Source organism: Echeneis naucrates, chromosome 9 (assembly GCF_900963305.1).
Source record: "Echeneis naucrates chromosome 9, fEcheNa1.1, whole genome shotgun sequence".
NCBI lineage: Eukaryota > Metazoa > Chordata > Actinopteri > Carangiformes > Echeneidae > Echeneis > Echeneis naucrates.
In genome coordinates, this window is record NC_042519.1 from 16,331,767 (window position 1) to 16,359,339 (window position 27,573).

The following is a 27,573-nucleotide window of genomic DNA, read 5'->3' on the forward strand; positions in this document are numbered from 1 at the left end:
GCTTCCCTCAGACCAAACATTATCCAAAACAGAAAAGCAAGTTGTCCTGCTGGAATGCACGGTCTCAGAGGAAGCCTCCAAGAGGAAGAGAGCCAAAAACGCAGGCCTTGTAGGCGACTGCCAGTTGCCAAGTATGCTGAGTACATAGTGTGCCCATTGAACATGGCTGCATCGGCTTTGCCAGTCCCTCTTCAGGGCCTCGAGCTCCTGGGCATCAAAGGAATGCACAGAAACAAATCCATCAGAGACATCAAGATAGCTGTAATTAAGAGGTGAGAACCACGGACCACACAAATTGTACTGGGACTCAAGGCATGGCTGAAGCCAAGACATCTCAAACACCCTCTGACTTACATAGATTACATCCCCCGTGATGCATTAAATAAGGAAAAAACACACAATCACAATAATTAAACTCCTTTTATATCATACGTCCTTTCTACCTCACATGTTGGCCCACAGTATAAAAAAGGTGATATCTGCAGAAGGTTCTTCAGGTCTTGTCTTCTCTTCAATGATAATTTTGCCTCCCTCTAAAATGCAACTCTACAGTTATTTTTGAACTCGCCTGAGTTCTGCTTGCCTTCCCTCTGCTCTTCTACACAGTGATTTCACAGTTACATTTTCAGCACTCGGTTTGCTGTGTTCTCTCCAACCTCAGCTGATTAACTTACATGATATCAGCCCTTTACCTTACATTGGCCTAGATCAATCACAGTTACTCAGTGCCAAGTAGCAAATTCAGTGATCTCAAGCTGACTACTTTTTCTCAAAACCTTATGTTTCTTATCCTCATTCAAATATTTGTGGCCCCCCACGACATTGTTGGCTCTGAAATGTTTAAGTCATCAATACAAGTATGGACTGCTGCTTTCATAACTACACATTAAAGAACAGCATTCTGAATATACCTTCTGTGATATAACGTCCTTTTGAAATATCATACATTACAAACCCACTCTATTCAGCATGCCAGTTTTTAGTGGTGCAACTAAACTCATTGCCACAAAGAGTGACACAAAAGGGGGAAAAAGTAAAGAAGTAAAGTCAGTGAACCACCATGGTCAGTATCAAATGAGATCAAGATTATATCATAAAACATTCATCTGCAGTTTGAGCCTGCCAATCATCATGAAACTAAAAAAAAAACTGTCTTTCTTTCACTTTCACTGCCTCCTTTCCAGGTTGGCTAAAGAGTAAAAGGTTCAATTTAATGCTTTGACCTTAAAATCAATTAATTGGACAACATAATTCCAACTCCTGGTCTGTTTCTTTTCAGGAGGGTTTGATCATATATGAATCTTACTTATCTTGAGGAAAATAATCCATATAAGTCAATGTGGTGTGCATGGAGGAACCCATAGAGATAAGATTGAAACAGCTTTGCAGAAAAGATGTTACACAGGAAGAGCACTCAAGCATTTTTATCCTATCAGGTCTAAGAAAAAGTGAGAAAGAGATGGATGCTGGTGGGGAGGTGGCATTCTGTGTGTGTGTGTGTGTGCGCACGTATAAGGTATCTCTTCGGCTCATGTTCAGTGGACAGATAAAGATCCACCAGATCTCTCCATCAGGACATTTGGCAACTGATCACAAGACGACTACTTCTATTAATTGAAGTGTCAAGCACACATAATTAATAAGTAGGATCGGAGAGGATGAGGGAAGTGAGAGAAACACTGGACAAGGAATATTATAAGAAATGGGGAGAAAGTTAAGACTGAGCAATTATAGAGATAAATAAAACTTTTACATCCAAACTTCCATTTTATGTTACTGTTTTTGTGTTCCTCCATTTTCTCTTGTTTTTTTCTTTTTTCTCCCTGAAGGATTCAGACACTAGTAGACAAAGAGGCTATGCAGGATCGGGAGCTCTGTGCACGATATTGGTGAAAAACTCACAATTTACACGTGCATATCCTGTTTTTTGTTCTGGGTTAACGTGATGATCTTCCTCAGGGGATGAACATATTCACGTCCACTCTTATACACAGAGCTTGCATGCTTGTGAGTGGCTTTTGTATGTATAGGTTGTAATATAAAGCAGAAATAATACTACCTCTAGAGGCAAAGAACAAGACAGGGATCAAACCGCGTGCTTACAAAGAGAAAGTGTATGTGTCTTTGTTGGTCTGGTGTGTGTGTGTGTGTGTGTGTGTGTGTGTGTGTGTGTGTGTGTTTTGTGTGTCAAATAGAGGTTGTGTGTGTGTGTTCAACTGTGTTTAAACTGGAGCAATTTCTCGTAAGTCCTGCTTAGACTAGAAACAGAACAGAACAGTTTCAGTGCAGAAGAAAAGACAGTAGAAAATAGATGAGAGGCTTCAGCGAATCCTTTGTTTTTCCAACAAGCCAACAACTGTGTGAAACACCCCGTTACAATGTCAAGTCTGAAGTCATTCTCATGGTCCAAACTGGAAGGAATGATTACTCCATTTATTCATGCTGCATTTTGACCTCTTTCAAAACAGTTTTCTCAATTCTGTACAAGGTACTGTGAGATAAAAAAATAAAAAAATCTCACAGCTGAAAACAATAAAATGAAAAAGCAAATGCAGCTGGTCTCATACAACACGATGGTTACCACTGACCAGGAAAGCTGAAAGGTAAAGATGACAAAGAAAGTGGAGAGGAAGAAAAAAGTGGAGATTTTGCTATGAATAATAGTCGATTAATCAGAGCTAATTTGCCAGGCTTATCTCCCCATTAAGCTCAGTGAGATCGTTAGCCAGGCAAATTAGCTCTGATAAACGGGCAAACATGAAACACGGTGGTCATCATCATGGAGCCGTGAAGTCGATTTTTGTTCAAATTCAACTATTAACTGCCCCACAATATATTTAATATTGGAGCAGATCTTAACATAATCAATCATACAGCATTAACTCGCTGACATAAAGATTCATTTACAAAGTGCAAAAGAAGTAGAGTGGTAGAGTGACAGTGCTTTTCAGGTGACAGGATGAGCGGTAAATATACTGGTTTAGCTGTGAAACTACAACAGGTCTCAAAGTCTGACCTTCAAAGATCCTGGTTGTTAGTGTATATGTATCCTCACAGTCAGTTAGCAGAACATCTCCGTATCAAATTAATATTCATATGACCGCATGTAGCATCTTTAAAGATCATCAACTGAAAGCGTGTCGGGTTGTTTGCAGATAGGTATCCAGTAAGACGGGCTGACTGAGGCACCAACAACCCCTGACACACGAAATCCACCAAGGGTTCTTCAATTTCTTCATTAGTAATTAACTTAATCATGAAAGTTTTAGGCTTCTGGATGATGCTCTTATCAAGCACGACTTGATAATTAGCACAAGAGTAGAGCAAGCTTGAATTTCCCAGATCACAACATTACAAGAAGCCAATAGAGCAACAGTGACGTGACATCCTAGAACAGGGGTCACCAACTTTTTTGAAACCTGGAGCTACTTCAGGCGTACTGAGTAGTACAAAACGCTACTTATTTAATACAAACTTCCTTCATAACATAAAGTTGCATGGTTCACCTTAATAATAAATACTTTTATAAATGAAGAGACTGATAAAAACTCCTCACAATAATTTAAGTAAATATGCGTTTCCTACCGTGCTAAATCATAAACATGCAACATATTTATTTTGGTTAGTTTCAATCAGTTTCAACATTAGAAAGTTTGAGTTATCATATCTCTGATCAATCATTGTGAAAATTGTACATTTTCTTTTTCTTTTCTGCCATGTTTTTCTTAATTTTTTGGCAGTAAAAACTGCATTTAACTCCCCATCATAGCTGCACTCACCAAGAGTGGCATGAAGTTTGACCCTAAACAAGTTCAGAGTTCATACATTCATTAAACAGTTTTGTAGAATTTTATATTCAATAGTGTCATTTTCAAATCTACATTAAGTGTTACTGATTAAAAAAAGTTTAGGTGGAATCCTTGCAAAACTCCATAAAAGATTTATTAATTCAAGTGTAAGTGTCCAAAGTGTATCTAATATATGCAGGTGTAACGTGTCAGGAATGAGAAATAACAGCTTTACTTTCAATTACACAGCTTAGAAGCAAACACACATCGGTGGACAAGTTTGATAGAAAGTCTCGGCTACAGTTTAGTTGAATTTTGTGCACTCTCACTGGCTATCTTCTGTCTGACATTGTGCTTCTTCCACAAAGAAATTTGAGAGGCATGCTTCTGTAAGACACCTGAAGGAAGGCTGATTCTTTTCTGTTTTGTCAACCAGCACTTTCTGAAACAACAGGCAGCCCATTACAGTTGCAATACAAGGAGAGCAATCATACGTGTGAAAATGAAAAAATTCAGTTTTGATAGCTTTCCACTGGCTAAGTGTGTAAACACTACAACCATTCAATAGTTGGATAGTGACTGAAAAACGAGAAGGAGACAGTCGCACTCGATTGAGCACAAATGGGGTTATTCTGCGGGGAGAAAAGTCGTCAGAACATGCCTTTTATTTTTTCCCAGTAAGTATTTTACAGTTCTGGAGAGAGGAGCCTTTAAAGACAGTGCATTTGCCAAAAATGTATAGTGACAGAATGCTGTCAAGGTTGTAGGTACTGCAGCTTATGCTCTCAGCTTTTTGTGGCTGCAAAGAAATTAAGGAAAAAGAGCAAATATCACGCTGATGCATGTACCAATGACATCAGGGCAAACAATAATTACTCCTCCAACTACAATCAAAGATTGTCTCTGCTATGCAACGGCCCTAATCGTTTTCTCAAAATATTGAGTGGTATTGAGTATAAAAGTATGTCGGCCTTTGTCATCCAATAAAGGATTCACCATGGACCAACAGCATAGCACCTCTACATGCAAGGTCTCCCTCTAAGCCCAGGACTGGACTCATGTGGACAGAGACCTTAGACGTTTTTGTCACTCATGGCCCCTTGTGCTCCTTCCACCACTGGGAGCACTTTGGCCATCACCTTCCACATCTGTTCTGTTTGCTCGGTCGGCATTTCTTGAACTTGATCCTTTCTGGCGTCACTGTAAACTGGGATTTCCAAATATATCACAACTGTCGCATCAAATTGTCTGGCTGGTGAGTGAGGAGCCGTTTGTTGGTCAGGACGTTTCAAGTCACCCAGGATCTTAGCTTGGTTGCTCTTTTGGAGGTGGGAATCCAAACTTAAGTATCTCATATCTGATACACTATCCCAGCCACTTATGAATCTCAAGTGTGCCCTGGTGTGTTCTGGCTTGCATGGAGGGTCCAAGTTATTCCCTCCTTCTCCTTAGCACCCTCTGGGCTTTGCTGACTGAAGCACTCTTATCAGCTCATCTTGGGGGCCATCCCGCTGATGTATTCATGGATGCTCCTTGTTTGATTGGATTGATCTGTATTTTGGGATTATGAATCTTGTTCCAGAAAGCAGAAGCTGTAAAGTCACTCCTCAGACAGTCAATACTGTTAATCTACTTTTCCTGTTTAAAATTTTGCATAGAACCCTTACTTTTTTTTGTATTTATTATTGCCACTATTATCATATTTTATTGCTCTCTCTTTTTCCCCAACTGTATTTTAAGCAAGTGTGGGAAAGAAACATCCCTGCAGGGATTAATAATGTTTTTCCAACTCCAATTCTAAATTCTTTATTTATTATAAACTAATACTTCTATTGATCTATTACCATAACTGTCAAAAATATAGACATACAGATTAGACATTGTGCCTCTTTCAGACCTGCAGGGATGTTTTATTTCTCTTCCCTTTGTCTCTGTTGCTTACTGGGGGAAAAGCAGTTGGATTACGAATCAAATTTTAAAATGTCTTTCATATTTGAAAAGTAAAGCAGCTTTGATATTCTGCTGCCAAAATGCTCAACAAATATTCTTTTTTAAATCATATCCTGCAACAGTCCTGCATTTACATTTTTCATAATTCCCAAGAATAAAATGTTTCCTTCGGAAAAAGAAAGAGAAAAATATCATTCCATCTACATGCCACAACACCCACTGTCTGGTAAATATCAAAGCTGAGATGGAGCCAAAGTGCAGTAGCGGTTCAGGCAGCTTGCAGGAAAAAAATCGAGATTTGTACAATAGGAACATCTGTAGCTTATTCAAGTTGGTCCCTGAATAATAAAGCATACAATATGTTTTCATGAGCCTGGGTCCCAGGCCAAGAAAATAAAAGAGTTATTTGAGTCTGAGGGTAAAAAGCTGCAGGAGGGGATTTCTCTCTTTTACTAAAAACATCAACTCTTCTCCCACCAGCATGTTAAAATAAAAACAAACTTATCCCCAAACTCCTTTTTAGAACTCTAGAGGTAACTTAGAGGTAAATACTTGAACATGCAGGAAAACACACACACATGCACGGCTCGGTTTAAAATGTGCTATACTCCGAGCAACTGGTGCATCCCCCCTGTGCAGAGGAAGGCAGGAGCAGCACAGAGGAGCTCAGTTGAGAGCTAAATTGGGCTCTTCTATCCAATGCCAAGGAGAGGCAGAAACAATAAACAAAAACACAATAACCGGCCTGGGCATTCTCACATCAAGCATCCTCAAAGAAGTGTTGACTCAAGGTGCGGGAGAGACGTGTGGAGACAAAAGCAACATAAGTATCGGCAGTCAAAAGACAGGGGGAGATGGTGAAATTAGTCTGAAGACACAACTGAACAGCAGCGCACAACTGTGAATGTGAAGGGGATCACTGTCATATTTATAAGTGAGTTCAAAAAGGCACATGGGTTCCAGATTCATTTCGAACACACCAGTTGTCAGAGGCGTTAATTATAAATTCCACGATAATGCCATTTTGCAAGTGACGTCCCGCCCTCCTCCTTTCCACAGATTCTGTTTATTCCACATCTATCTACCCTCTGTCTATTTCTATCATCCCCACACATGTGCAGAGCTGCCCCCCCCCCAAAAAAAAAAAAACAAAAAACCAAACACTCAAACACCAGTGCTATCCTGAGGTTGATGGCTGTCACCTTTGTGTACTCAGCCTCTTTCAGAAGCCAGCAATGCAAATAAAACCCTCATGAATATTCATGACCCATTTGAGATGGATAAAGAGAGCAAGAGAGAGAAAACTGGAAAAGGGAGAAGAAAGAAGGGGAGGCGGTGACGGGGAAATTGAAGGGTAGGGAGGATAGAAAGCAAGAGAGGAGTGCTGTAGACAGCACGATAGTGCAGGCTGGATTACAAGAATAAACAGATAGTGGAAACACTTTGGAGTTAAATAGTTCGGACTTTTGTAGTGCCTGGTTTTGTTGCCTGCTTTACTCAGTACCAGAGAGCGAAAGGTTTCCAGTGTGAGGATTCATTTTTTCAAAGTTATATTAAACAGTTGAAATATTTTTCTTTGTAGAAATACAGGTACAGCAGTTTAAGCTTTGCACAAGTGTTAAGATGTTCTTTGTCAACAGATTAGTCATACTATGGTAAAATAAAATGGTTCTGCCCTTTTCGTCTTGCAGTTACACATTCACATCATAGTATGATTTAACCTCATGAGCTATTGTTCGATTCTAGTAGTCTTGGCATGTACATATTATTGCACCAGCCTGATTGCTAACTGCCTAACTCTACCAAGCAGGATATACATTCACTTGTGTCTGTTTATTTGTCAGCAGGACGACTAAACCAATTTGCCCTGAACTTGGCAGAAGGATGGGACAGTGGGCACGGAAGAAACCATAGGTTTTTGGATGGATGTAGAACATCAACATGAATTTTATTCATTTTTCTCTCTCTGAACTCTAATGAACGTTTTTGGACATTGGCATTGTTGGTGACCCGCACCATTTTAGTCAAGAATGAATTTGTCTTCCAATTAGTTTTTTTTTTTCTTTTCTTTTTTCTGGTCATTAGAAATCCTCCCTGCTGTAGTATATTTTTTTTTACTTTACTTTGCATTTAACTCAGACATCATTTTCTAATTTCTAATGCCCCATGTTCTAGTTTTGAGTGTTTCGTGGGAAGCAACTGGACTTCTTATCTTGCTTGAAGACGTTTCGCCTCTCATCCAAAAAACCCAGGTATTTGACCCAGAGATGGTGGGAGAAAACACCAAAAATGAAGAATGAATGATCGAAGGCATCATTAAGGTCACTTGAGCCCAGGTGTCAATCACCTGAGAGTGTTTGCCTCTCCCCCCTGGTTTGGGTGAAGGTTAAACCGCCTGGGGGGGTTCCCAAGACAGCATTGTAGGTTGTAGACAAATGGTGTCTTAGTCCGCCACCTCTGTTTTGAGAAGGTTTCTCTAAGTGGACATAGATGGTCTCTTTTACTCCTCTTTCAAAACATCTGTCTTCTCTGTGAAGAACGTGGACATTGGAGCCCTAAAAAAGAGGGGCATTTCTCCTTAAGATTCAGGTTTGGTCAGAGCACTCATGCATTGAACTGCATAAACAGCATTACTGAACTTATGTCTGGGTGTTTTGTCCTTGGGGTGGACCACTCTCCGTCTTCAGGTCTGGCCCTGTTTGAAGTTAACTTGAATTTTTAACTTGGAGTCTTTGAAAGATCCTTCTCAATACCTTCTGGGCCTGATCTTGTAGTGTCCGGATTACACCCAGTTTGTTCTCCAGTGGGTTATGGGAGTCAGACAAGAGGTACTGGTCTGTGTGTTTGGGCTTCCAGTAAACCTTGATGCTGAGGTTACCATTCTTACCAAAGGACTCGGCACAATCCAAGAGGGGCAAACTGTTATCCTTCATATCCTCCCTGGTGAACTTGATGTTTCTTGTTCACTGAATTTATGTGTTGGCAAGATAGCAGAATTGATCTAGCAAATCGATATTAGCCAAGCTGCTTGACTGTACGGTACCACAGCAGTTACTGCAAATGACACAGAAGACAACTCACAGACATCCTTCGAAACTACTTCCTTGCCACTCAAAGTGAAGGAGGTGAAAATGACATGCTGATCAGCAGAGATGAAAAAAGCTGATGTTTTCTAGCAGAGATGCTGTATTCCCTTTGTGTTCCTTCTGTGTTGCTCACTCTTCCACCTTTTGGCAAAACACCCTTGATGATGCAAACCCTTTAAAGTATCTTAAAGTCCTAAGTGTTCTTGCTTTTTTTTTTTTTTTTTTTTTTTTTTAGGTTTTGTCTTGACTGCTGTAGGGTATAAAAACAAAATCAAAGATTAACCTTGATCTGAATCAAACTGTTTAGAACATTCTTTGAACCAATATTCATTTTCTTATGCTATACAACTTGAAGTCGGAAATTAATTATAAAACTTTCAGTCACGTGTGAATTCTATACAAACTGGAATTGTTTTGGTTTACTGGTCCAGCAAATGGATTAAGTGGCTAAAAGCAATGCAACAATACAAAAGGTACTGCAGCTCTTTGCTTCAGAGTTGGCATAGTGAAATGTTACTGACAATGTCATGACAAAAGACATAAATAAGATTGGTCTATAACCTGTTTTTATCTGTATTCATATGACAGAGCCCTCAAAATTTCGCAAAATTTTTCTCCCGTTTGCTTTTCTAGATTTTAAAAGAAATATTTACTCACACGGACCAACCAAACATTACTGTATTTTATCTCTTACCTCTCTCCTTAATTAGATTCAAACGTAAAAGCAACATTCTTGCTGAAAGATCCGACAAACATTGAGGGAGGAGGTACCTGGGAGGCAGATGAGAATAATGGAGCTGTGAGAGTACACCAGGTTAGAAAGACATACATACCAGCTTCAGTACATGCGGATTCGAGTCCAATTTAATGGTTAGGGTGATTATTTAGAGTGCTGCATGTATAGAAACAGCGACTGCAATATAAAAGGAGAGGAAGAAATCTCTGGTCCAGAGAATATGATGAATAGAATATGACAAAGAAAAACAATGGCACCGACTCCCTCATTTCTGACTGCGTACCCATCAGGGCCACGGGGGGCGCCTGAGCCAATCCCAACCACTCTGTACACTCTGGACAGGTCGCCAATTGATGCTAACTCCACGCAGAAAGGTCTAGGAATCGAACTCATGACTTTGTTGCTGTGAGGAAACAGTGCTAACCACTATTGCACCGTAATGCCCGGGGAACGATTCAAATAGAAAGAAAAAACAAACCAACAACAACAAGAACAAAAAAAAGACTTTGTTGTTGACACTAAATGGAATATACTTTTTTATTTTTATGTTATTTTGCAGAAATTGAGTTTTTAGTTCATGTATAAATTAAGCGATGAGAACAGACGCCATGAATCATCCATGTTCACTCGTTTCTCTGGTGCTTTGTACTGCTGTAGCCTGGATGGTAGAAGGCTGCAACTGTGCGTATTGAGACTGACTGTCACAAAATGACGATAATAGCACTATGACAACTATTCTGTATGGCATGTGGCCAAATATCCATAATTTTTAAGCAGGTAGGAGCATTTTGTGTCTTCACTTTTCTGATAGGACAGGAAGTGTGGCAGAGAAGGAGAAAGACCAATGGGAAAGACGTTGCCTTGTCAAACCGCAGACCTGCCTGACCTGCTCAGAGAATTAGCACCCACATGGTCTAAGTCTGCAATACTCAGCAATACACAATACTATAGGGTGTTTTGTGGGAATAACAATAAAGTCAATCACAAGAGATACCTCTGCTTTGAAGAAAATACGATCCACTTAGCCAAGAATTAACAGATTATTGTTTTTTGGGGGTTAGTTTTCTGTACTTTAGTATATTGGTCCATGGGAAATCAGATGAAAAAAGGATAATAAATCTGACAAAATAAATAAATAAATAAACCCAGTTCACCCAATACGACCACTTTGTGAAGTGAAAACTTTCCATTTAATGGTGGTATTACAGTTTTACTTTTTCAAACACCCCAGAAGCCTAATTATTGGTTTCGTCCCAGATGAAAGAAACTCATCTTATTCTCATTTTTTCTTTCATTCCTTTTCACGACTGCGAAAATCGCATTCTTCAGTTGGAACCACCGACAGACTAACACAAATACAGAAGGCGAGAACTGACTGAACCAGAGAGGCAAACCAATACCACCAGAATCCCATCATCTATACACATCCAGAGGGGACACACACAGGACACATTTGCAACACGAAGACACATGCGTACACAATTGCACTAAAAACCATACATTACGCGGTTTCTTCGGGCCAAAGTTACATTCACACAGAAACACACACAGTTGTGAAAAAAATCAATTTGGACTCCTTGCTGGTAAAAGGGCATTTGCGATGAAATCAATGATAGAGCTTTGTGGAATAAAGGCATCCTGGGCATTTAGAGAGTGAGTGTGTGTGTGTGTGACTTGTTGTGAGACACAGAGAGAGAGACAGCAAGAGACCAAAGTGTGTGTGTGCCAGGTAACCACCAGAGAGGACTAGTGGGTCCTTAGCAGTACATCTCTCCTCTGATCCTTGGAAAAATTCACTAATCCTCAAACACACGCACGCACGCACACACGCACACACACACACACACACACACAAACAAGCAGAAAGAAAGACTAGAACAATAATTTTAGTTGCCATACAAACTCAAAAAACAAATGATTACAATGATACCAGCAAAGATTAAATGAGCGAAAATGGAAGAACAGTCAGCGAGAAAAACTAGCATTTCATAATCATAATTTTTGTCTATCAATATGCACACAACACACAAACACACCCAGCATTTATCCCTTCATCAGTAATCATCTCACTAATTAACCATCCCAAACAACGATAACACACAGTTCAAAATGACAGCTTTTTAATGAGGGAGATACTAATCACTTTGACCCTCAGTCTGTCAACATTGCTGCGAGAAAATGCAAAAAAATGTTGCTGAGCACTTGCAGCATCAAACTCATGTGGCAGAGAGTCTCCATAGATTCAGACACTGTGTTTAATACTTCTGACTGAATGCTCACTGACCTGGAGCTGCACAGAACATGAATTTGTCATCTGCTATAACTGCTTTTGGATTAATGCTCGAAAAGGGAAGTTGTAGATTTCAGCTAAAATGCCACACTGTGGCTCCTCCAGCAGAAAATACCTTACATGCCTTAACAGCTGTAAGAATTAAGGCTCTACCTGAATCCATGCTTTTCCCTAGGAGAGATCGGTTTGGGTAGTTCGGGGCAACGTGACACGGAACATCCTCTTTTCAGACAGCTCTGCTCTTGTTTAGGAATACAGAAGGCATTATTGCCGGTGGGGTTGAAAGAAAAAGATGACTACCAACAGTAGTATTTAATTGTAATCTCTGTGTCAAAGAGAAAATGTATAAAGTGATGTGCATCTCGTCTTTGTCCTAAATCATACTTTTCTTGAACCAGATTTGAATAGTCCCCTCAAAATTACGCTTCTCAGTATCTATTTAGATCTTGGTTACTTTTCCTACAGAGGAAAGCTCCACCAAGACACTCAGCCATAATCGAGGCTGAGCAGAGAAGCATTGTCTGACAATGTGAGGCCTTTGTGATCTTGGAGTGTCAGTGAGGCCTATGAAATAAGCCTCAGAGTAAGACAACTCCGTCACTGTCAGCATTCAGTCAGCGGAGCAGAAAACAACAGCACAAGGAACAAGGTGCACATCCTGCGGCTTCACATCCTTCTCTGCCATCATAACTAAAATATTTCTGCTATCTTTTCCTCCATTTCCATCAGAGGCAGGGATGACACCAGATTGTGCTTGTACAACTTTGTGGCCTCCCATGGTGTTGTTTTGTGTGCAGTTACACATCAGAAGAAAAGCTTTGGATTTTGACAACAAAGTTCAAATTTCAAAATTAGTCAAAAACTGTAATTCAGTATTCATTTGAAATTATTCTCCTTCCTCATGTGGCACTTGGGAAGAGTGGCAGAAGTTAAGACATTGCACTTGACCTGAAGGTCTTTCAAGGAATCCTTAGAATTCATCTTGGTTCTCTGACTGTTTATTAATATCTAAACTTAAATACCAGTGTCAAAAAGCAATTACAGACACATCTAGCACACATCTAATATGTCCATTGTGTTAATTTTCATTCTGTCACACTCATTGACATTGGCACCAGGTTTAGATCAGGTTTTGGAGCAACAGACTGCAATTATTGTAAATTGTGAAGCCAGAGAGGCACGACAATTATGCATTTATAATTTTTCACACAGCTTACTTCAGTTTCACATAAAAGATAGAACATGTATGAAATATATATAAGGAAATAATGGAATTGAAATTTAATAAAAATACTTTGATCATTTACAATGGAAAAGCTTTGGCTTGAACTCAAAATGTGTCTGAGTTGGAAGAAGTGGTAACTTTCAGTGCCAGACGTCTCAGACATCCACAACTGCAGTTTAAGCAAGTTGTCTGCAGATGCAGAGCCTCATCGCACAGTGACAGAAGCATGTGTGGTTATGTGAGCCTACAAATCCAGTGACAGGTGACACAGCGAGGATGCCCAATCCAATTTGGCAAATGTGCGTTGCCTTGATTCCTCTGTCCTTGTATCTCATCCTTTCAGAGGAGTTATAAAATGTGGAAGAGCTGCAAGTTAAGGGGGCAATCCTCCCTTCATTGTGCTTTTATCCAGCTGTTCCATCACAATCTCCCATTTTTTCCTCTTCTTTCATTTGCTCTCTCACTGCCTCTCTCTGTCTCTCTCTCACTTGTCCTCTCTTCGTGTCCCCCCATCTCCTCAGCAGTTTATCATAATCACATCACCTCAGTGTGATGGAGCACACTTAGAGCTTATTATGTGTCCCACTCATACACATGCACACACTGATGTACAGGAGTGAGATCCACTTAAGCCTCATTACATGTCTGACTGTACTTCTTACATGGGAGATTATGTATGGGACTCTGTCGGGGCAGAGGGTGAAAGCTGCAGGTAGGGTGGACAGCCATGGATGCATGCAGACACAGACACTTTAGATAAAATAGAATAGAACCTGTACAAGTTAAAGGTAAGAAAAAACTAAATTTGATGCCATATAAAAATCCAGATTGTTAAAAACATAGACAAAGTATTTGTCTATACTCTAGGAGGCCACCCCATCACTTCAGTGTGTTTGTGTGCATGTGTACTTAATACACACATAAGACAAACAAACGTGCTCAGTGCCTCAGCGCAGAATGTCAATAGTGCATTTATTTCCCTCTTTCCATGTGACTGTGTGTGTGTGTGTGTGTGTGTGTGTGTGTGTGTGTGTGTGTGTGTGTGTGTGTGTGTGTGTGTGTGTGTGTGTGTTTGTTTATTTGTCAGCAGGTCGGGGGGGGTGTACAGTGCAGCGTAGCCACTGTTATTTTCCTCCAGTGTCCTCAGATAACCTCAGCAATGAGAAACTCACAACTGTTTTCCCAGCATCCTTTTACAAATACGTTGGAAACATAAAAAAGACTAAACCAATAAATGAGCTGCTTCTTTATAGGTAATGGTGTGTTGAGTCTGTTAGTATAACCCACACTGCCCACTGTCTTTACTTCAAGTTCCTCCTTCACATTTCAAATATCCTGTCTGCAGTGCATCACTGAATCATTACACATCAATGACACAATCGCTAGTGTATTGCTGCCACTGAAGCCTGCTCATTTCAAATGAAAGACCTTTTGGTAGTGCTGTGTAATTACTTTGCAGATGCAATGCTCTGCAATGAAAGTGTCTCAGCTCAGTCATGCATTCACTCACTCTCAGCCTGCCTTTGCTGTATTACCAACTTTTCTGTCTTTCAGAGTGTGCCACGCCCTTCTGGCTTCCAACCCCCTGCTTTGCCACTGATCCTGCCTGATTCCTATTCCTGTTCCTTGATTGAATGTGCTGTTCCATTTCAACTCATTGCCTGCCAGACAGGGCCTTCACCTCCTTTTCCTTGCCTCTCTATTTTGCCTGTTCCCTCTGGCTGGATTGTATTCCTTCCTCGGGATATCAAAATGACTTGAATGTGAACGATAGTAGGCCACATGCGCTGAAAATCCACAATAAGATGATCTTGTGGAGCATAAAAACCTGCAGGTCTTGCTTTAGTCCAGGGAGTTCATGGAGTCAGACAGGTGATGCTGATGGCACTCAGGCAGCAGTGTATACAGGGACATTGACAGATGCTGTCAAAGCACTAAAGGGGTAAGACCTGTACAATCTAAATTTTCAATCATACTAGCTCCCATATTCTGTATTTACAACTATACCAGTGCTACAGGAGGATATGCAGAATGTGTTATCTTTTCTGCAACACATATTGATAATTTAGATCTATAATATAGAAACATTGGTTGAATTTAAAATTTGACTTGATCTTCACTTATATCATCAAATGAAATAAGATACTGCAAAACTATTAATCTCCAAGGGAAGCACAATGTATCATACAATCTCCCACTGGTTCATATTATTACTTGAAGGTTATTATCATCATGTATATATAAAAATGCACAGCTTGCATTATGCAAAACTAAGTTTGGTAAAGATTCTGTGAATATTGAAGCCTAATGCAAAATAGCTTAGGATGTGTTGAGTCTATTTCAGGTTTTCTTTCAGTGAATGTGAGATTGATACGCAAAAAAAAAGAAAGACAGAACTCAATGAAACGCTCCCAATTGTTCAAACCTGGTAGGAGTATGCTGTTATAGGAATGCCGAATCCAGCCACCGAGTTGTGTGCTGGGATATGCTTCGGATAGAAAGATAGATTTGCACATCTGTCATTTGTCAGCCTGAAATCCCTGAAGTCAGTGAAATGATGAGGTGCAAATAGATTGCATATACACGCTTAGTCTAGATCAGGTGTTTCAACTTATTCTCAGAGTGAACGAAGAAAAAAGTAGCTCCCTGCAATATAAGATAATGAAAACATATTACTGCTTCCTTGGGGAACCCATGCAGGTTACAACTTAAGGAACACCTGGGAGCCATTTTGGGCAACACCCTTCAGTTTGAGAAGGCAGGAGCTACTCTGATTTTATGCCTTTTTGCCAACATTCATTCTCTGTAAGTCACCCTTCTCCCATTTCTGTGTGTTTTCTTCTCTTCTTAGATCATTCATGAATATTCATAAGGATGTTATTTGCATTGCTGGCTCCTGAAAGAGGCTGAGTATACAAAGGTGAAAGCCATCAACCTCAGGAGGCGGTGGTGCTGAGATGAGAGTGCGCAGATGAGGAGGAAAAGAACTAGTGAGGATGATAGGAGATAAACTGAGAGAAAAAGTGAAATTACAAAAAACAAAAAGAGAGCATAATATCAAAGAGAACTGAAGCCAGTTAAGGGAAACATTTGTGTTCTTACCTCAATATAAACTGTTCTGTGTTCGAATCTGTCTTCATGTAGATAACAAACGCCACTGTCTTGCCAAGCCGAACTGGGCTGGGTGGAATCAGAACCTCTAAGTTTTCATCCAGTCTCAGTCTTTCTCCTTTGGCAGAAACTGGACCCATGGTCACTGCAACAGAACCAGCTTTCAGCATGTCCTGAAGACCCCCATCCACAAGAGGGCTCCACTGTCCCCCAGGGCCCAAGCCCAGGCCTCCAAGGGACCCGACATTTGCACCCTGACCTCTCCATGGCTCGTTAACAATGAAGGGACACTCCTGACCAGCCCCTTCTACTGGTATAATGGAGTAATACACATCCACTGAATGTAGAGTCATTTCAGGAGGCCTTTTTCTCACTTGTGGTGGTGTAAACCAAGCTGGGGGAATCTCCAGACGGACAACGCAGATGCCAGATGGTCCCACGAGTCGGCAGCCAGCCGAGGGTGCTGCTTCACTGGTGTCTCGAATGGCCACGGCTCTGACACATGGCAGGAGGGATGGAGGAGGGGGGTCAGGCTCATCCCAACGCCGGCCTACCAAGTAAAACAGAATCTGAGGAAAAAACAAATACATATAACGTCATTATAAAGTGAGAAAATGGGCTGACCAGGGACTTGACCAAAGCTACAAAAACAGCCATGGGAAACTATGAATGTTATCACACTTACAATGGAATAAAAAGGCAAAATAATGAATCATGGAATATTATCATTAGTTGAAATAATCATTGTGGAAACACGATACTGCTAAAAGGATAACCTTTTGTACTGACTTATAAAATGCCTTATGGAAATAAATAAATGTGGAATTGTGAAATAAAAGTCCTGTCATGTAAATAAAAGTACATATATTGGCTTACCTTCTACATGTATTACCTGATTTATTGTTAATTCCTGCATTCATTTATGCTATATTGATTAAAATGATATTCCATAGCAACTGTCCCGAAGAGGCTAGAAATCATTTTATGCAAGTTTAAGAGATTAAAAAAAAAATATGACTGAATTAATATCATTGATTCATTTTTATAAGTTTTGACAGTGGCAAACAGGCATGAAGAAACTAGTGAGTAAAAGCATCAGCAGACAAACATCTGCTTTGTATTTTGAACATGTTTTGTGTATGGGATTGTTATATTAAGTATACAGCTGAGGAGCATAAAACCTGAGTTATAGCATTAGAGGGTGCACATGTAAAAGTAATATTGAGCCAAAGTGAAGCCTTAAACTGCTGATACCTGTATCCAGGGCTGTGTTGAGCCTACTTTGGGTACCACCACTTGACCTTTGACCTTCCAGTTCAGAGTAACCTGGCTGGTTGTTAGAAGCACGCGTGGCAATGGGCCCTGGAGGAGCTCCACTGGGATTGGCTGCTCAATGCTCATGTTTCCATAGCTGCAATTGATGCTCGGCAAGGACTGAGGGGCAGCGATGCCTGGTTCCAGTTGGTGGAGAAAGAAAGGCTCAGTCCATGACGACAGACTGCCATTTTTCATGACCTCTTGATTGGCTTCGCGCAGGAAGAAGGAGGAGTCGGCACCACTCAGCTGGCACTGGACAGGGAGGTAGGTGGGAAGGGAGGATGAGAAACGGGGCTGGGAGGAGTCCAGCCCTCCTCCGGGTCCTCCACCTCCTGCTGCTCCCACTTGGCTGTCAGACACTATGGAGATATAGATGAGGGGAGGAAAACAGGACAGAGCGAGACAGATGAAGGAAGAAGACAAATGAAAGAAATATTTAGCTGTGTTGCAATTACAAAAGCATCCCTTTCATAGACCAAACAATGAAAAAAATTTGTTATAACGCTCACAGTGTCATTTTGTAATTGGAATCTAATGCAGTTGATGATGTGAGTCTGAGACCCAGTGACCTGTAAAATGCATTTAATTGTACACATGCTCACATCTATCAGCTTTTTCACATTAATTCAGACATGCATTACAACTTGCTGACAGCACACTGACATCAGGACATGAGGTTTCCAAACAGTTCCCCTACAAGGAGACATGAGCATAAACACTTAAGCTCTGAGTTGTGGACACAAGACTGATTGGCTCAGCATCACACGGGGGTTCACATTAATGGATCACTTTTTTCTTCCATTCCAAAAGCATTACACCTGCATAATTCAAAAGTGGCATATATCGCTCTTTGTCTGTTTATTTCCATATATTTTCATTCACCTTTTTATTTTTTCCCTGTGGATTTACCAGACATCTCACAAAGATTGGAAGTTTGGATCTTGAGATTACTGGGATTTTGGCTCAGTATCTCATTTCAAAAGGGGACAAAGGGTTACACCTAGTGCGGTGTGATGGGGCCAGGTTTGATCCCCATCCCTTAATCCACTATTGCTCAGTATATATTATTAATCCTCTGTTTGGCTTGTCAGCAGTACATTGTGCAAGACGCAGAACAGCCAAACTGATCACTTATCTTAAACTCTGATGTGACTGTTAGCTAAATGCTGACATGAGTTGATTTATGCAGATTTTAGGGGGTGCTTGGTTCCAACAGCAGTTGGGGGTTTGGGGTTGCATTACCACTAAAGCTGCCAACAGATAGAATGTGATACACTAAGTACATATAAGTTTAATATTTGAGTTTTTCCTTTGGTGCTTGGTTTAACCTCTTTACGCAGAGGCCCTTTTTGGCAATTTTCGCCTGTTTTGGTATCACTGCAAAAAAAGCTTTATAACTTCAGATGTACTAATCCCAGAACTATGGCTGATGGCTTAAATGAAAGAGGACATCTGCACCTTTACATCCATTGACTGATGATTAAAATATTGAATTGAGTCATTCCCTAAAAAATAGGGCCATTGAAAAAACAATATTTTTTGAAAAATAAAAAACGGGTTAGAATTTTTTTGTGAAAACAGTGATATCTCAAAATTTTCACTATGAAAAAGTTCACACACTCTCTGTCCACATGTGTACCACATTTTAGGTTGATAGGTTAAACTACTGAGGAGCTATAGAGTTTTTACCAAACAGTGACCCTTGGCGATTTCCAGTGTGCCAAACCTATCCAAAATGGTTGTATCAACCGATTTGGTTCCCCTTTACGCTGATTTACTGCTGAGTCGTGCGTAGTTGCTAAGTTACCGTGCGTACTTAAAGAGGAAACACAAATAGAAACACAGCTGGGTGAACGGAAAGCGACATGGAAAAAGGCAATGTGTAGGCTACTGGTGTGTTATTTATTATATAACAAAATAAATTGAGAATGCATTTGTTCGGCCATTCTTTGTCAATCTTTGTGTAAATGGATGCCAGCTAGCATATCCGTGCGAGAGTAGCCTACGTTAAGTAAACCTCACTGCCGGATCACTTACACTAGTTAGTCGCTTCGAAATGGACTGCTAGCTAACTGCTAGCTAACTGGTTAGCATGCTCGGCTGACGGATTGATGACATTATTTTTGACGTATAACGTTACTATAGCTTACCGTTCATTTGGAAACGGGCAGAGCGCCTCCGAATGACATATTTCTGCTCCTCGGAAACACCCACCGGATAGTGTCCGCATGTTTCATAATTCACGAACTCGTTGAACACAAGTTTACCATTTTAAGAACATACACTCACATGACAGACGCTCATCCTGGCCGCCCTTTGGGAAACTGGGTAAGGAATTAGTTTATGTCCTGGGTTAGTTCCAAGTAAGTGCATGATTTATACTAAAAGTCAATGATCCATTCACTGAACACTTAAAATATGTTTTCCCTGAAAGCCTACACATTACCTGTTATCTCTTGCACGACATGCCCATAAAAGGCTAGGCATAGGCTATAGGTCTACATAATTGTCATTGATCGATCAACCAGTTAAACTGTAGCATATACACAAGAAAAATTCAGCAACAAAGCGTGGTATTTATTTACTCATAAAAATTATAAACAAGTCAAACAGTTATAAACAAGACTGGGAGCTAAGAGGTGACGTGGGATGCTGGAGCCAATCGCAGCCCACTCTGGGTTGCACGTCATCACGGTTAGGTCAGGTGACGTAAATGTGAAATGGTGAAGTAGCGCAAATGCGTGCTGCAACTCGAGCAGCGCTGTGGCGCAGCGGTAATGCTGCCGCCCCGCACCTAGGTGGGAGGGGTTCGATTCCTGGCTAGGGTAGATGATATAAATGTATAAGGGGATGTAAATGTATGATGTAATGTGTAATGTAAGTGATGACAATGTTAATATGTATACATGTAATGCAAATGTATGTAATGTTGAATATAAATGTATGTAATGTGTATGTATGTAAAGGTCCATTCCCGGAGGACACCTGAGTTAATTGGTTGCGAGTAATGGACTGGGCTAATGCAGATACGCCCCCCCAGGACCTAGGCCGAACCAGACCAGACCGGTGACGGCACCCCTCCAGGAACGGACCGAGACCAGACCGGAGACAGGACGCGTCCACAGACTAGACCAGTAAAGTGAACAAGTCACCCACTGAAATGAACTATTTTAGTAATAGTACAGTATATTTTTTTGTTTTCTTCCTAATTGTAAACAACCAATGGTTTGGTTACTGTTGCTATGCTAGCCTGTTGTCTGAAGTTCGGTAGGAAAATGTCCAAACCCGAGTTGCAGCACACATTTGCGCTACTTCACCATTTCACATTTACGTCACCTGACCTAACCGTCATGACGTGCAACCCAGAGTGGGCTGCGATTGGCTCCAGCATCTCACGTGACCTCTTAGCGCCGAGGCCACACCTGTTCACTTGTTTATAATTTTTATGAGTAAATAAATACCATGCTTTATTGCAGAATTTTTCTTGTGTATATGCTACAGTTTAACTGGTTGATCGATCAATGATAATTATGTAGGCCTATAGCCTTTTTTTTAGAGCGTGTCGTGCAAGAGATAACAGAAAATGTGTAGGCGTTCAGGGAAAACATATTTTAAGTGTTGGATCATTGGCTTTCGTATAAATCATGCCCTTACTTGGAACTAACCCAGGACATAAACTAATTCCTTACCCAGTTTCCCAAGGGGCGGCCAGGATGAGCGTTTGTCATGTGAGTGTATGTTCTTAAAATGGTAAACTTGTGTTCAACGAGTTCGTGAATTATGAAACATGCGGACACTATCCGGTGGGTGTTTCCGAGGAGCAGAAATATGTCATTCGGAGGCGCTCTGCCCGTTTCCAAATGAACGGTAAGCAATAGTAACGTTATACGTCAAAAATAATGTCATCAATCCGTCAGCCGAGCATGCTAACCAGTTAGCTAGTAGTCCATTTCGAAGCGACTAACTAGTGTATGTGATCCGGCAGTGAGGTTTACTTAACGTAGGCTACTCTCGCACAGATATGCTAGCTGGCATCCATTTACACAAAGATTGACAAAGAATGGCCGAACAAATGCATTCTCAATTTATTTTGTTATACAATAAATACCATACCAGTAACCTACACATTGGCTTGTTCCATGTCGCTTTCCGTTCACCCAGCTGTGTTTCTATTTGCGTTTCCTCTTTAAGTACGCACGGTAACTTAGCAACTACGCACGACTCAGCAGTAAATCAGCGTAAAGGGGAACAGGAATTTGGGGGGAACCAAATCGGTTGACACAACGGCCGTCGTCGACGTCGCCGTCCTTTTCGTCCTTACTGTACAACATTTGCAGCAGCTCCGTCGGTGTAAACGCCATATTCTCCATGTTGGTGTAAAAAACAGTCAAACTTATCCACAACAGTAACAAAAACGACGGTAAAATCCGAGTAAACACCGAGTTAAAGGGACATCCGGACCGTCTGGGTGCGTCACCGGGTGCGTCACGGCGTGAGTGCGTCACTGCCAGTTTGTCCTGTGCGGCTCTGGTCCCGTTAGGCAGCCCTTATTTGGGGGGGAAGAACGGCCCGATCAGGGATTGTTATACGTCTGCGGAAACCTCAGGGCCTCTGCTATGGGAGGGAAATATTGTTTTCATCGTGACTTTGATTGACAGGAGACGCTGCCTGCGCGGACAGTTTGACGGACCTTTAAATTTGGTTCGCCCAGAGGGGGAAAAAGACAAAATGTCCGATTAACGGGTCACGATGGATAAAACCGCGGATTATTGTTGGGCACATCTTCGGCTTTAAAACGAGGCCAAGATTGTGGTTTTAGTCGGCGTTTGATCGAAGAATGTTCGTATTTCACGAAGACAGAAAACCACTTGTGACTTTTACTTTTGTTTTTGGTGAGCAGGCTTGTTGAAACCTTTATCGGGAAATAAACTCAATTTCTGCACTTTGGTGTTGTTTCTGTGACTGTAAATGATTTTTTGGAGGTGAAAGAAACGGGGTAAAGACAGTACACATATGTTACACATATGTCGTCTCCGACGGTCCGACACATTTTCAGTAACTATGATAAAACCGGAGCACCCAGAAACACCTAGAAATTGTTGTGCATGCAGATGAAAGTGTGTTAAAAACGTCTGCGGTGAAATTTTCACTAAACCCCGCCTACTGTCGCTGTATAGAGGACGCCTTTCATATGTTTATTAATTTGGGACGCCGGCGTCCCAAACCACTAGTGGGACTGCAGAAAGAGGTTAAAGTGGGCAGGGCTCAGTTGGAAAATGGTCATGCTAATTGTCTTTGCACACCAATGGGGTTTTCAGCAACATTTGAACCAGAATAGAATGACAGTTGTTGGGTCGTTTGGTAACAACTACTTTATTGATAGCTAAATGTTTTTTGTGAAAGAGTATGTTCCTTTTTCTTTTAACCAAAAACAGCTGTTATATCACTCCATTCAGAAGCATACAGACTCCAGTGATAAAAACAATGATTTTAGCTCGCAGAACACGGCAGTAGATAACTGTTGCTATCTAGATAGGCTGTGGCTATCTGCTGCTTTCGTGGTTTGCTTGTGTGATGAGCGTTGTGTTATGTCTGCAGATATCAGGGGTGGAAGAAATTGTCCAATCCTTTAGTTACACACAATAAAAGAAACAAATATAACTGACAGAGCAGCAGGACCAACAACTCCCATGGATGCTATTCTGTAATAAAACAAAAGTCAGTTTCAGTAAAACTAAGCAGCTGAACTGATTAATTAACTAAAGGAAAGCTATGTTCATCATCTGTGAGCCAGAAATTGCCTAATCAATAAATCTTCTCAAACCATGTGTTTATGGACGTTTACGTTGAACCAGTGGGAATCGTGTTCACTGGCAATAGAAAACAGAATATTGTCAGATATCATTTGTATGGCATGATTTCCTTGAATGGCTAGTGCTGTAAGATATCAGAGTAAATAAATAATAGGTTTTAGATGTGCAAAAATAGGAGGAATACCATTGAACCTGTGCTGACATGAAGAAAATACACACATCTGTGGATTTGTGTGGAAATGTGCATGTGAATTTTTGTGTCCTAGGGTAGCAGAGTGTGAAAATATAATGAGGGTGGGACAGCATAGCGCTGTTTGGGGCAAGTCATACTGAGGCAACTTCACAAAAAAATAATAGCAGAGAAATAAAGTGATACCTCAGTGCAACATGAATAAGCAGGCTGGTTTGGTTATGGTGGGTGGGCAAGTAGGAATAGGATTAAAGTGAAAGAGACAAGGGGAAGGAAAGGAAAGGGAATGCAGAGAGTGAGGCAGAGGAGACAGAAAACCAGAATAGAAGTGATACAAAGAAGGGGAAAAAAAAAAAAAAAAAAATCAACAAACACTGCACACAGTAGTGTCATGAGTAGTATCATGAGGAATCGAACAACCCATTTTTGAGGAGATGAATTTGGCACCCTTCAAAGTTTTGGAGTGAAAGTTGAGAATGACTACTGACTGTATAAGAACCTTCAGCTAATTGTGAGGACTTAGGTGTTTGATGTACAGCCTCCACATCTTCATGAGTACTTTAATAAAATGTAAGTTAGAAGGTCAACACAATGTGCTTCAATGCCCGCAGCATGGGAATGGGCTCAGAGAAGGCACTTTATGTTTTGGAGCCCACCATCCATATAGGTTACCACCCACTGTTGACTGACAGATCAGCACATTAGCCTCAGTGAGCCACATTTCTTTCATTTTTCCTTTCCCATTATCATGAATGTCCTTGAGGTGCAAAGGCCTGTGTGTGTGTGTATGTGTGTGTGTATGTGTGTGTGTGTGTGTGTGTGTGTCCACAGGAGCCTTTTGAAGCATATGTCCCGATCATGGACAGGGACCTCGAACAGCTGACACACAAATACACATGTCAGGTCATATCAGCCCAGACACACAAACGCACACACGCGTACATGCGCGTGCACACACACTCAGAGAAAGAGAGGTTAAGCATTAAATGAAGTCATTCATTTCAATTTTAAATGTAATCTGTAAATGTTGGCTTCTGCTTTCACCATTGTTGACTTCTGTGTAGCATCAGGATGAACTTAACTCGTGTATAAATGGAACTCAATCTTATCTCCTGTGAAAAATGTCATTTGAAATGACTTTCAGACACAAGAGACAGGCAGACCTCGGCTCTATAGGTGGCACTATATTATGAGTTGGAGGTACTCCTTTCAAATATGTTGTTCTAACACTGGTGTGCCATTGGCTACCACTGAACCTGGCATGGTTCAGATTCCCTGGCGTCATTACTTTGGCAACGTTGGACCACAACAGGAGTCCATTCCCACTGTGTCCTGCTGCACAACAACTGAGTGTGAATGTGTGCATGTTTGAAAGAAAGAGTGTTTTACATGGTTAGCTAGTCAATGTTTTGGATAACGTGCAAAAACATAGGTGTGCATGTATTTTAACTTCTTCAAATGTAATCTTGATAGATGTAAGGTGTGCTCTTTATATATATATAAATCTGTGTGTGTGTCTGTGTGGGTGTGTTTGTGTCCTGCCCACGTTTTTATGTGCATGTGGAAAACTGGACAGGAACAAAGCCAGATGTACAGAGATTTGACAAGGCCCATCTGTGATCCTTTTTCCCCTGAAAAATGCCCATCCTGCTTTATTCCAAGCACACACACACGCACACACAAGCGGCCAATAATCAGAACACAGTGGAGCGTGTAGGACAGGAAGAAAGGGAAAGGAAGAAAGGCAGCTGTAAGCAAAGCCAGATGGGAACGAGAGGAAAGGAGAGATACTCAGATGAGATAATGGTATCAGTGTGATATTATGTTGGTTCAATATTGGCTCTGATTTTTATATTTAATTAGAGATAGACACACCTGCATGATTCTGTCATATATGGTTTGATCATCTGTTTGCTTTTGTGTGTGTGTGTGTGTGTCTCATCCACTAGTGATAGCACAACTATGTCAGTAAATCTTTGTACACACAGGAAACAATACTTTGACAGCCACTTTACATATACATATAAGCCATGTCCCCATTAATGACCACAGTGTTATCGATGATTTTTTGTTGCATCTAACTTAACATCCGACAATCGTCAATAAACTACCCTTGCTCTATGTTTCCTCTTCGCATGTCAGTCAACCTATTTTCCTTCGTGTTTCTTGATATTGACATTTAAATTGCTCACCCACAGGGGCAGCAGCTTTTGAAGTCCAAGCCAAAATCTATCCTGCATTACTACTAGATACTAGTTTTATAAAATATTGATTCTTCACATAACTGCTCATAAAAGCTATTCCAAGTTAACTGTTGGAATCTCTAAAACTGTTTTCCTCCTTCTTCTTCGCCATTGTTTAATGGGAAGCATCAAAACATCTGTTTGCTTTGGCTTCAACAGAGCATTTATACACAGAACCCGCAGAGAAAAAAACCATCATCGGTGAATTTCCCAAAAAGAATGAATTCCATTGATCACACAGATGGCATGATATCCGAGAAAGAGAGAGAGAGGAAGAAATGCAGAGTGAGAGATAGCGAGGGATACAGACAGATATACGGAGAGATGAGGAAGAAAGGAAGAGGACCGGTGAGGACAAGAGATAACATGGTGAAAGCGGATGAAGAGCATGAGAGAGGGATGAGGTTTCTATTTCTGAGCAGAGCATTCATCACAAGCATGGCATTTATTTTGGTGGTCTCGCTGTCGCTCTTTCTCCCAGCTTACTCTATTCCTGACGGCTAGTTTTAATATTAACAACTTGAAAAGTGCATACAGGGGAAATAAAAATCTGTTTTTCAGTCCTGTGAGTTCCAGCTCAGCCTGTAGTTAGATGAAATAAATATTCTGTGGAAAATCCCTCTATCACCTCTCTGACCTTCCTTTACTTGCCACCTCATTTCCTGCGTGGGCGGAACCCAAGAGGTGATAAAGTCAGACAGCTCACCTGACGCACCCTGTTGGAAGAACAAAGGCGCTGGCTGACCATGTGGGCCTTTAATCCTCCGGTGTTTGAGCTGTGTATCTGATATATAAAACAGCTCTCCTTATTGGAACAAATATATGGACTGGAGCTCCTGCCTGTGCTCCTTTGTTCTAGTAGACAAACCATTGAGTTGATAAAACTCCTGAACCCAACCCATCCACCTCAACCAGTAAAATTCATATACTTCTGATGAGGTCAGAGCAACATATACGAGATTGGATACGACTAAAATATCACCAAAGTTTAGAATGGGGCGGTAGCGTCTGCCTGGTCATTTTTGCAGCCAAAGTGAATGTTCTTGAGCTTAATTGTGTTTTGGGAGACTTGGCTCAAACTGACAGTTGAGTAAGTCTCCTGAAAGTGTGCTGTTTTTATCGTGGAACACACAATCTACAAGGAGTGAGATGGGTGCCTATTAGCAGGACAGGGGTTGGAGAAGGTAATGCCAACAACTGACAGCATTATGAAACCCAGTACCACAGCCCTGCAAAGAAATCCGGCAACTATTCATCCATCTTTTACAACTAATTAACTTTATTTCCAGGTTGCGAGGGGTGCTGAGAGCGTGGTCACCCTGGACAGGGCCCGCATACAGAGAAGGACAGAGATAAACAACCGCTCACACTCAGACCTAAAGACAATTAAGAGCCACCAATCAACCTAAACATGCATTCTTTTGGACGGTGGGAGGAAACTGTTTCATGGTAAAACATGAGTTGAAGCCCACTCATTGGGACATTAAACATTACTTTTACCAACATTGAAAACCATTTGGTCTCTTTGAAACACTCTTTCTTTACTTTAAAATCTCACATATTAGCGTGCTGACTACCAGACTCTTCAATAAATGATCAATGCAGCTAATTAGAATTCATTCTCACATGAAAAAGCTTTGTAGCAGTTTTTCTAATTGTGATTGCGTTACCTTTGAGTTTGTCCTTGTCCATGGAGTGTTTCTCCCCATGGTTGAATAATCCCTGGGAGTCCCACATACACACATACACACCACTTGTTGATTGATATCCCTGTCATCGGGTCAGTGGAGTCACATTTCCACAGATATGGTCTGACTACCATCC

General features: G+C 41.0%; 1 protein-coding gene across 1 annotated transcript in view; it reads right to left on the minus strand.

The window, feature by feature from the left end:
• Positions 1-27,573, minus strand: part of LOC115048747 (transmembrane protein 132C) — a 223,232-nt gene that overhangs the window by 121,580 nt on the left and 74,079 nt on the right. The window contains exons 2-3 of the mRNA XM_029510471.1: positions 17,441-17,862; positions 16,178-16,755 (exon numbers count right to left, since the gene is read on the minus strand). Coding sequence (XP_029366331.1) covers positions 16,178-16,755; positions 17,441-17,862 — 1,000 coding nt within the window. The remainder of the gene's footprint in view (positions 1-16,177; positions 16,756-17,440; positions 17,863-27,573) is intronic.